The 12,221-nt window shown below is 47.4% G+C and overlaps 1 protein-coding gene across 1 annotated transcript in view; it reads right to left on the reverse strand.

Moving 5' to 3' along the window:
- HAUS4 (HAUS augmin like complex subunit 4) overlaps positions 1-12,221 on the reverse strand; it is a 288,206-nt gene that overhangs the window by 221,228 nt on the left and 54,757 nt on the right. Inside the window, exons 4-5 of the mRNA XM_078644887.1 lie at positions 8,278-8,427; positions 7,366-7,506 (exon numbers count right to left, since the gene is read on the reverse strand). Of these exons, the coding sequence (XP_078501013.1) occupies positions 7,366-7,506; positions 8,278-8,427 (291 nt within the window). The remainder of the gene's footprint in view (positions 1-7,365; positions 7,507-8,277; positions 8,428-12,221) is intronic.

Genomic DNA, 12,221 nt, shown 5'->3' on the forward strand with positions numbered 1-12,221 from the left:
TGACAGATTATATGCCAAGGAAGGCTACCTCCCTAACCTATCGTAAGCTTGTAAATAACCTCCCTGATCCAACGGGAACACTGAGGGAAAAATGGGTGCATGACCTTACAGACCTCGATGACTCAGAATGGCAGGAGGCATTGGCGTCCCCGAGGGAGGTGGTTATCCCTTCACGACTCCAGCTGGTACAACTACGTATTTTGCACCGCTCCTATTATACCAGGCTAACACTACATAAGATAGGGAAAATTGCGCATCTCTATTGCCTGAGAGGTTGTGGGGAAGAAGGGACTTTTTTTCCATACTATATGGGACTGTCCCGTAATCATGGAATACTGGACACAGGTGTTAAGAACGATTTCACAGGTAGAGGTGGTGTCGCTACTGCCAGAGCCCAAGAGCTGCCTCCTCAATATCTGGGAACCTAATGATCTGACACTTCTGAGACAAAGCTGGGCTACATTGGGTATGATGGTAGCAAAGAGAAATATAGCGCAGAACTGGGGTGACGCGGGGATACCGACGCTAGCGCAGTGGAGTAAGGATATGGACGCAGCAATGGTAGCTGAGAGGGCAGTATACCGTAGCAGAAGGTGCCCCAAAAAATGGGGAAAAGTGTGGGGTGCGTGGAATATGTACAGGGGAGAAATTTGTAATCCCCCATCAGATTCAGAAGAAAGTGACTCAGAGGGAGATTGAGAACTCAGGAAGATGGAAAGAGAATCGGGACTCAGGCGATTTGAAACATGTACCAATGGTGTGTTTTTGTGAATGTGTAATATTGACTGATGGTTTTAACTGTGACCTATTGCAATGTGAGAAATGGAAATGCTTAATGTTTAAAAAAAAAAAAACAGGAGTAAGTTCTGCCTGATTAAGATTATTATAAAAATTTACCAAAAAATAGTTGGACGACTTATTTAATCTAAACATAAGAATCTGGTAATTACTCTCCGATCTCAGCGGGACTATGTCCTTAAGTTCCAAGGTATTTGAAATAAACACTGTTAGTCCCCCCCTTGGGCCTACCCGAGGCAGAAGGCAGAGCATTTGAAAAATAGGTTTTATAACCCTCAAGATGGATTGGAGTGCTTAACCATGTTTCTTGTAAGCACACAATGTTATGCTTCTTCACCAAGTCTAGCAGGATATCATTTGTCATTTTAGAATGCAGACCCGCCACGTTCCCAAAATTAATATCAAGTTTTAAATCTCTTAATTTAGTCTGACCTATCGAATCGTGGGTAATTGACTCTGAATTTAATGTAGGGGCCGTCAACGGGACTTCACATTCCGCAACATGCAGGCGAGACCCCACGTCATCAGGTACTATGGTCAATATTAGAGATTGCAAATTTAGTGTTGGCGTGTTAATTGCTAAAGAAATACTAGGGCAATTACATAACATTTGCATTTCAACTTGATGGGGGATCGTGCTAGAAACAACAGGTGATGAACCCGATGTTGGAATATCCATAACTTTCAGTCAATCATTGTCTTCCAAACCTGAAAGAATATTAAATCTATTGTGGATAGGGACAGACTGCATTTGGGAATAATGAAGGAATGGGTTTCTCCTATTAGGGATGGTATGGTGATTTCAATTCGGGGGGTAAAATAACCCTAATGGTAAAATATTAATCCCAACAGCATCTACAATATGGCTTGCACCTTTCCTTAGAATTTCGTTAACTAATAACGGCGAACCGAATGTCAAAACTATGCAGTCGCCTGTTAGCATTTTTTCACAAGGTCCCACACACTGTACTCTTCTAGCCATCTTAATCTCATGGAATAACTGTCTGTTCAAACCTACCCTGCTACCCAGCCAGTGGAATGATTTACTTTTGAGAGATGTCCACGATTCCTCCTCAGCGACCTTCTTTTTTGGGACGTTACCCAACACAATAATGTAGGGGGTAGCATCCGGTGGAAGATCGAGATGAGTGTCTGAGGCAAGGGAATCCCCAGAAGGGAGTGGCTTTAAATGAGCTTGTTGTTGTGGTTGGTGAGGGAGAATTGATTGTAACTGACATATCTTTCCCAAAGACCATTTTGGGGTTCTATCACAATCATTGGCCACTATGGTAGATGAATGTTGTACCGGTTTACTGATGTTTGGTGCGGGTCTATTGTTGCTCAGAGGATTTCCGCTTGCAACCTGTTTCACCCCCCGATTGACAGTAGCTCCAATTGGTGGAACATTTGGTTTCCCTGCAGGAATATTAGTATTCGTGCTGGTGTTATCGTAACAATTCGAGCTTTGGGTATCCACTACCCCTTGATTAGACTGCTGGTAATAAGATCTTCACTGATGGTCAGTCTGGAAGATAACTGATCCATCCTGACCCTCAAATAGAGATCTAATCTTTCAACTAAAGATACCAAATTCCTAATATCCGATTGTATTATAGGATTACTGTTTGACTCAGCCTTTTGCCTAAGTTGGCCTGTATTCATCCCTGCCCGTTTTTTCACATGCAGTGTGGATTTCACCGATGTCCTTGGAAGTGTGTTGTGTATCAGTGGGGCGTGGGTTTTTAGACTTTTTTGGTGGAGGTTGCGTTGGGGAGTCATTGACGATAGATAAAATCTCGTCCGGACTCGATTGGATGCAACCGTTGGGTACATTTTCGACTGACTTCCCTTGATCCAATTGAACAATTGCATCTTGTTGGACTGAGTCAAGGCTTAGCCTAGTAGAGGTTACTTCAATTGACTCATCGACTGATAAAATCTGTTTGTCTAACACTCCCACCGCCCCGGTAAGATAGTTTAATAAAGTTTGCTGAGATTCAGCAATTGGCTTGTTACCCCGGGTCAGTTTGGGACTCAGTAGTTTCCTTTTTCCCATGCTGGTGGCCGTCTCTTTACAGATCAGAATAGTAATTATTTAACACACTTCTTACAAATAACATTTAGTGGTTAACATTTGTTTGGGGACACAAAACGAAGGATGTATGCCCAGCCCGGTCACAGATGGGTCAGGACGGGTCAGGACGGGTCAGGACGGGTCAGGACGGGTCAGGACGGGTCAGGACGGGTCAGGACGGGTCAGGACGGGTCAGGACGGGTCAGGACGGGTCAGGACGGGTCAGGACGGGTCAGGACGGGTCAGCCCTTAGCCCAGGCTTTGCCTGGGTGAGCCCACGCGCGTCCTGCGCCGTGGGAGCCCGCGCACAGTATTGAAGCCCCAGGGGCGGGAGAGCTGCTGCACGCCTCTCGCGAGACCGCGCTGCCCTCTGGGAGTCGAGTCCAGGGCAGCGTGCGTTCCGCGGGCTGGAAGGAGGCTGAGCTTCAGGGCAGCAGACCCAGGGCAGACGGTAGTCCCCACAGCAGTCCAAGGGCACAAAGCAATCCAAAGGGAAAGAGTTAGGTGAGCAAATTGCGATCGGGCAAGATTGTCGTTAGCGCGTCCCCAGTGGGTTTCCACTTCCAAAACATAAAAGTTCCAATATCTGTCTTGGCTTTTCATGGATAGCTATTTTAAGGTAACTTCAAAACTCTAGATCCTTACCTACTGAGGCCTCACCAGTTCATATTTTTGTATCTCCTACTAAATCAGAGGTCTTCCTATAAGCATTTACCAACAAAGACGTTTAAGTTGATGCATGGTCTTGCTTCCTAGTAGAGGAATGTCAGGAGTTTCAACTACCCTCACAGAATAGTTTCCACCAACATTAACAGCAGGTTAAAGAATCTACATACATTCATATATGATGCAAGATTCAGTGTCTAGAAGTGCCTGGGAGTGACAAGGTAAGTTAGTAACTATTCTTGAGAAAAAAAGAAAGAAAATGTCAAACTTGAGGGGAGAGAGTCAAGAGGAGAAAAGAGTGGGGTGAGACTTCAGTAGAAAGTGGTAGACAAACAGAGGGTAAAATAGTGAGTGGGGAATGCAGTGACTGGCTTTAGAAAGTATGATGATTCTTCTCAAAGCAGTTCTAGACGTCTTATCCTTTCACTTCTCAGCATGCACATCCTGGAGCAGGCGCAATCAGGTTTCTCATGGAGAAAATCTATAGTTATAACTGAAATGGTGACCCCAAGGGCTTATAGCATATGTGGTTAAATGTGTGAAATTCTCCTCCTGCACTGCACACAAAAGTGATGTAGCTGGGGAAGGAGGGCAATGCATCTCTTACAGAAGCACATGTAGGGTTGCAGTTTGGATAAAAGTGAGTGCTGCAGCTTCGGAGAGTGAAAACTGTTCGGGCATGTCCATGAAATGCACCGCTGCTGCAGAGCAAGCCCGTGAAGCACATATGTGCCTCAGATGGAGCTGAATGCAGGGAATTATCCTGCAACGCATAGGCACTACAGCTGCGAAAAAGGCAGGGCATGCTTGTGTAAAGCTTAAATGCTACACAGCAACTCAACGGTGATGGATTAAACCCAGATCTTTTGACTGGGTGTGAGGGTTTGATTGATTCAGATGCTCCGTCCATCACCACCCCCTTTTGTACCGCTTTTGGCCGCCATAAGTGTGGCAGGGTATGCTCAGACGTGAGTCCCTTGCTCACTTTGCCACTGGATTCAAGCAAGCCGGGCTGAAGACGGCTGGAATGCCAGAAACCGGTCCTCAGAAGCTTGTTTCCAGTCCAGGGAAGACATGGCTTGGCAGTTCGGGCTGGACTGTTCCCATGAGGCACAGGGTCAGACTGATTTGCATATAGCCATGTCTGAACTGGGGTGGCAGAGTGGGCTAAAGAACGGTGATGGATTAAACCCAGATCTTTTGACTGGGTGTGAGTGTTTGATTGATTCAGATGCTCTGTCCATCACCACCCCCTTTTGTACCGCTTTTGGCCGCCATAAGTGTGGCAGGGTATGCTCAGACGTGAGTCCCTTGCTCACTTTGCCACTGGATTCAAGCAAGCCGGGCTGAAGACGGCTGGAATGCCAGAAACCGGTCCTCGGAAGCTTGTTTCCGGTCCAGGGAAGACATGGCTTGGCAGTTCGGGCTGGACTGTTCCCATGAGGCACAGGGTCAGACTGATTTGCATATAGCCATGTCTGAACTGGGGTGGCAGAGTGGGCTAAAGAACGGTGATGGATTAAACCCAGATCTTTTGACTGGGTGTGAGTGTTTGATTGATTCAGATGCTCCTTCCATCACCACCCCTTTTGTACCGCTTTTGGCCGCCATAAGTGTGGCAGGGTATGCTCAGACGTGAGTCCCTTGCTCACTTTGCCACTGGATTCAAGCAAGCCGGGCTGAAGACGGCTGGAATGCCAGAAACCGGTCCTCGGAAGCTTGTTTCCGGTCCAGGGAAGACATGGCTTGGCAGTTCGGGCTGGACTGGTCCCATGAGGCACAGGGTCAGACTGATTTGCATATAGCCATGTCTGAACTGGGGTGGCAGAGTGGGCTAAAGAACGGTGATGGATTAAACCCAGATCTTTTGACTGGGTGTGAGTGTTTGATTGATTCAGATGCTCCGTCCATCACCACCCCCTTTTGTACCACACAGCAACTCAAGGCAGTGCATTTTCTCGCAGTGCATAGGTGATGTATTTGGGGCAGGGAATACTAATTCAGTGGCAAAGTGTTTCAGCTGGTGTTGGAGGAAAATAATGTGTTGCTTCTGTAGTCTTACAATATTGTGCTGTTGCACATTCCTGCATTGTACAGGTGTTGTAGCTGGGACTGAATACAGCAAGTTATGTTTCTTCAGTTGCCAGGTTCTGTAGCTCGCTATACATACAGAGCCTGCTCTAGATTACATTTAAGACTTTAAGGGTGATCAAAGAAGGCCACAGCATTGCTCTAAGGTAGTCTGTAAACAGCCTTTGTTAAAATAAGGCCTCAGCACCCACCCCTTCTTTGATCTATTCAATGCATTTTCACCCATCCATGCAGTCTACCCATTGGTCTTCAGCTTGGTCCACTGCCTCACGCCGTATTTGAATATACAGCAATATGTAATGCAATCCTATAAGGCTAAAGCAAAACACCTATATTTTTATGATCAACATTCATATTTTTTCTCCCTCCCACAACACGGATGCTACATGTATCCTGTACTCATTTATGTTCACTACTCATGGCCTCCTTCTCATCTAGCAGAGTGAAGGAATTTGCTGCCACAGCAAGCCTGCACTCCCACTACTTGCACTTATTGACTAGACTGAGGTTCCACCTTAGAGGCATACTATGGTGGTTCAGAATATCCCCAGCTTCTAGCTTGTTAGTAAGTGTAGGAATTTATATACACGCACGCTGTGTATGTTTCTCTGGCATAGAGAACAAAGAAGAGGGTTAAGTTGAAGTGAGCTTTGTTAATATTAAGTGGGGGTGAGGAGAAAATGTCAGTGTAAGGACTTGTAAACTTAGAAAGTCCATAAACAATGGTTATACCAACCACATATTGTATGAAGCAATTGCAGTAAATTATGGCAATACTTTAGAAACCGGAGGGTTGGTAGTGTGTGGGAAGGAGAGGGGAGCAATTTAGTTAAAACTGCTCTGCAGAATATGCGGATAAATGTGCTATGTAGAGGAAAGTGTTCTAAATGTATCTCCTGAAAAGTCAAATGTTTACAACACTTCTTAAATAAAAAAAGGAACTAAAGAAATAATCCGTTCTTTGCTTCAAGCCACTGGATCAACATTTTTCTCCACAAAAACAAAGATAAGTCTCTAAATAAATTGTGCTCGGATGTATAGAAAATGGATGCACAGCAGGCGATTGTTTGTTGCCTGAAAAGCAGGGGTGGTTTTCTCCTACAGCGTGCCCGAGTAGAAATAAATTATCTTCCCCATTTAAAATCACATTTCTAGAGAAATAATGATAAACCAAGGTGTTGATCAAATATTATAGGGTGTGGTCCCTCGTATGAAAGCATTGTTCAAGTGTTCCGGGTTGTTGCTAATATTTTGCTCAATGTCACCCTGCCAAGGGTGCTTCTCACATTTATCAAAGTTCTGTTCAGTGTGTCAGATTGTCATGAGTGATAATGGATGCTTACAGATACCAACAATCCTCATGTACTATAGGGTTAAGAGCTGTCAATCAGGGTCTTAAGAAAATAGCACTTACTCTACAAATACTGACCAATATTTTTCAGGCTCAAGCTTCAGAAAGTACAGTTATCTTTGAAATTGCAGTTATTGCTTGAATGCTTACATTCACATTGCCTCAGGAAGTAAAATACACACAGCTCCAACAGTTTACACACATTACCATAATAGGCAAAGAATACATTGATACATACAATTTTAGAATGCCTTCCTACAAAATTCTGCAATAACTCATAAATGTTGGAGAAGCATTGGAAGTACTAAGATTTGCCATTGTGTGTGTGTCTGTGTTTTTGTGGTACATTTGGTGCTCATGAGACGAATAGCATGGCAGGACTTACCCGTTTCGGGGGAAGAAATTCCAAGAGATCCTTCTTTTCAAGGTCCAGCAGAGGAGACATAACCTGTTTTGGATCTGTGCTGGGGTCCAGGATCCGTGTGCATTCCATCACTAGCAGGACCTGGGAGAGGGTCTCATAGAGCTGATGGGAGCACAAAAGGTGATCAACTTAGTGTGGCATCCAAATACTGGTGAGACAGAACAATAACAAACCCAATGACATAGGAAATTCCAGTAGGATGTAGAAAGGAGCCTCCAGTATCCTCCTCTTTCCTCAAAACCTCACAATGCTCCTAAGCTCCCGTCTTTACTGTCCTGCAGCCCTCTCGCCTCACCTTTCTCTCCTGTAGCCCGCATTAGCTTCCTTCCCTGCAACCTCAATCTCTAAGTTCCTTCTGTCTCACCAAGTTGCACTGTCGTCTCCACACTGCCCAGCTGTTCTATCTCTTTACCTTGTTATCATGCATCCTCTCCTCATTAATTTCCAGCAACCACCACTTGTTAACTTCATGCAGCCCACCCTCCCCACCAAATCCATCTTTACCTTTGGACCTCATTGTGCTGCAGTCATTCATCTTGGCTGCTCTTTCCAATACATTTCTCCCATCTTACTTAGCTGTTCAGCAGTAGTTTTATCCAGGTCTTCCTGTTCATATATTCATCCCTCCTAAACATTTGTCCTACTGCACCAGCCCTTATTCCTTACTTACTTGAACTGATGTTCCTACCAAGACCAACCTTCCTTACGCTGACGTTCTCCCGCCAAGCTACCCTGCAGATTGCAACCCTTCCTTCTTAGTAATCTGCAGATTCTAGCTCGTTGATCATTATCCTGCAGGTCTCCTTGCTACCCATTATGCAGCCCACTGATGCCACCTTTCTGAAGCCCCCCCTGCCCCTCCTTTATCCATACCTGCATCTTCTCTTCCGTGTAGGGGATATTTTTACCCTCATGCTTCTCGTCTTTCTTCGAGTAATATTCCTGAAGAATCTCCTGCAGCAAGCGGTGCACCACCTCATACTGCAGCCAGGCCTTTTTTTGCACCATCAGTTCATTTTGAGCCTTAAGAGAAGCAAGAAACCGTGTTTATAGAGAAGAGGGATAAATCATGGAATGATGTGTACAGAGGGTGCTTATGGAGGTGGGGTGGAGAGGGCTAGAGACTGAGGGTTGAGGTCACAGTTCTCGTGAAAGAAGAGTGGCTGAAGGTTGGCGAGGGAGGGGTTATAAAGAGATGCACGTCATTTCATACCCTGGCAATGTTTGTGTTCACTTGCAAACATGTAGCCAAGGTGTGAAAAGCTGAGAGGGGGGGGGGTCATGCTCTAGGGCCAGGGGTCCTTTCAGTTCCAGATTTCACACTCCTGCCTTCACAGGAGAAATGGGTGTTCATCAGGTGACCATAGACAGAAGGGGAGCGAAGGAATGCAGGATCAGTACATTAAGGATTGCTATATAAACAACTGCAACCTCTTTCCTATTAATCAAAACCAGGATGCTTGAATTAAATTGACAGTTTACTACCTGTACGAAATGTATGTGCTCTCTCTTCTCTCAAGTCAAGTCAAGTCAAAGTTAGCTTTATTCGATTCAATAAAAAAACCATAAAAGCACATATAAAAACATTAAAACATTTAAATTTACATTTTGGTTTAAGGCAAACAAAAACATTTCAACTACATCAATACTTTTCCAGACTATATACACAAAGTGCCTAGTACAGTTCAGAAATTCATTATCTCATAGAAGTTCTACATCTAATGATGAATTTTAAAAACTTTGATACCGTAATAATAGTTATTTCATCCTGAAGTAGAAAAATCTTAAAAAGAGCCGGTCTGCACTGCCTTAGGCCCCAGCGCTTTAACAAGGGAGTTAAGTATCTTCTCCTTCCCCAGCCATAAAATTTACAAAAAAGAATACAGTGAATAGTAGACTGTACTGAAAGGTCATCACATGGGCAGTTACTTAGGTTTTTACACCAATCATTTGTGTCTGGGAAAGTAACCATCCTAAAGAAAATACCCATTCTCAGCCGTGCTAATAACATTCTATCATAACTACCCAGCTCGGGGCCCAAATAAAGCTGCAGACCAGGCTCCTGCAGTAGTGAATGGTGGTGGAGAACTGAAGCCTTCTTTCCCTCAATAGACCAACGTTGATCAGCCAGGAAAGAGGTAAATTTTTCTTTAAGCGTTTTCTTGGAGATGAAAGTTATTAGTAAAGGCGTATCGTAAAATTCTAGGTGCCCTATATTTGTTAGAAAATCCTTAACATAAGAAAGCCACTGTATATTTTTGGACCCCTCGAGCCTCATGCAATCTGAGATGGTCACCCTATTAAGATCAGTTTCAGTGGAGGTCCAGATCTTACGCCAGAGCAGCACTGGACTGATCCTAATTAAATCAGTGATATAGACCAAAGCAAGTTCCTTATGGCAGGCATAGGTTGGGGTAGACCTAGGGACGGCTAACAAATATCTAAGAAAGCTATTTTCCTTCACCTGGATTTCCTGACAGTATGAGATGCCCCAAATGCCGGCCCCGTATATGGCAGTCGATACGCACTTAGCTTTATAGATGTCAAGAAAGATGCCAACAGGCCTGCCACCCAGCTTGTTTGCGAACTGCATTAATGCCCCAATAGCTCGCGAAAAGGCTAGGCACCTGGTAGTAATGGCTGTAGTCCAATCAATCAATCAGTGGCACTTATAGAGCGCGCTACATACCCGTAGGGTCTCAAGGCGCTGGGGGGGGGGTGCCGCTACTGCTCGAACAGCCAGGTCTTCAGCTTCTTCCTGAAGGAGAGGTGGTCTTGGGTCAGGCGCAGGTCGGTCGGGAGGGAGTTCCAGGTCTTGGCGGCCAGGTAGGAGAAGGACCTTCCTCCCGTAGTCGCTCTTCGGATGCGGGGGACGGCGGCGAGGGCGTGGTTGGCTGATCGGAGGTGGCGTTTGGGAGCGTAGAAGTTGACTCGGCTGTTGAGGTAGCTCGGGCCTTGGTCGTGTAGGGCTTTGTGTGCGTGGGTGAGGAGGCGGAAGGTGATTCTTTTGTTGACGGGGAGCCAGTGAAGGTCTCTCAGATGTCCGGAGATGTGGCTGGTTCGTGGGATGTCGAGGATGAGTCTGGCTGAGGCGTTCTGGATCCTCTGGAGTCTCTTCTGGAGCTTGGCGGTGGTACCGGCGTAGAGGGCGTTGCCGTAGTCCAGTCGGCTGGTGACGAGGGCCTGGGTGACGGTCTTCCTGGTCTCGGTGGGGATCCACCAGAAGATCTTCCGTAGCATGCGTAGGATGTTGAAGCACGACGAGGAGACGGCGTTGACTTGCCTGGTCATGGAGAGGGAGGAGTCCAGGATGAAGCCCAGGTTTCGTGCATGGTCTGTCGGTTTGGGTGCGGTGCCCAGGGCGGGAGGCCACCAGGAGTCGTCCCAGGCGGAGGGTGAGGAGCCCAGGATGAGAACCTCCGTCTTGTCCGAGTTCAGCTTCAGGCGGCTGGTCGTCATCCACTCGGCTACCTCTTTCATCCCTTCGTGCAGGTTGGCTCTGGCGGCGGCGGGGTCGTGGGTCAGGGAGAGGATCAGCTGGGTGTCGTCGGCGTAGGAGATTATGCTGAGGTTGTGTTTGCGTACGATGGCCGCGAGGGGACTCATGTAGACGTTGAAGAGGGTGGGGCTCAGAGATGATCCTTGGGGGACGCCGCAGATGACGTCGGAGGCCTCTGACTTGTACGGTGGTAGGCGGACTCTCTGTGTTCTGCCGTCGAGGAAGGAGATGATCCATTCCAGCGCCTTGTCCTGGATTCCGCTGTTGCCGAGGCGCCGTACTAGGGTGCGGTGGCAGACCGTGTCGAATGCCGCGGAGAGGTCTAGGAGGATGAGGGCCGCTGTTTCTCCATTGTCCATCAGGGCTCGGATGTCATCGGTGGCGGCGATGAGGGCGGTCTCGGTGCTGTGGTTGGCTCGGAAGCCGGACTGTGAGGGGTCGAGGGATCCGTTCGTCTCGAGGAAGGCGGCCATCTGTTTGTTGACGGTCTTCTCGATGACTTTGGCTGGAAACGGGAGGAGCGAGATGGGGCGGTAATTCTTGAGGTCGGTGGGGTCCGCTGTTGGTTTCTTGAGTAGAGCGCTGAGTTCGGCGTGTTTCCAGCTCTCCGGGAAGATGGTGGTGTCGAAGGATGTGTTGATGATGTCTCGCAGGTGGGGTGCGATGACGGCGTCGGCCTTGTTGAAGACGTGGTGAGGGCAGGGGTCGGTCGGTGAACCGGAGTGGATAGAGTTCATCGTGCGGATGGTGTCTTCGGTGCTGATCGGGGTCCAGGCGTGGAGGGTGGTGGTGGGGGGTGGTTGATCGGTCTTGGTGTGCGTTGGTTGGTTGTTGAAGCTGTTGTGTATGTCCGCGATCTTGTTGTGGAAGTATGACGCGAGGGAGTTGCAGAGGTCTTGCGATGGGGTGATGTCGTTGTTTCCTGCGCTGGGGTTGGATAGCTCTTTCACGATGTTGAAGAGTTCCTTGCAGTTGTGTGCGTTGTTGTCCAACCGGTCCTTGAATGCTGTTTTCTTGGCGGCGCGGATCAGCTGGTGGTGTTTCCGGGTGGCAGTTTTGAAGGAGGTCCTGTTGTCCGGTGTCGGTTCCCTTTTCCAGACTTTCTCCAGAGCTCGGCAGTTCTTCTTGGAGCTCTTGAGTTCATTGGTGAACCATGGGGCCTTCTTGCTGCCGGGTCTGCTAGGCGGGGTCCTCAGTGGGGCGAGTTCGTCCGCGCAGTTGCTGATCCACGTCGTGAGGTTGTCGGCGGCCTGGCTGGGGTTCGCTGAGCTGGCAGGAGGGTGCTGGCTCAGGGAGGTGGCGAGCTGGTGTGCTGTGA

This window comes from Lissotriton helveticus, chromosome 5_1 (assembly GCF_964261635.1).
Source record: "Lissotriton helveticus chromosome 5_1, aLisHel1.1, whole genome shotgun sequence".
Taxonomy (NCBI): Eukaryota; Metazoa; Chordata; class Amphibia; order Caudata; family Salamandridae; genus Lissotriton; species Lissotriton helveticus.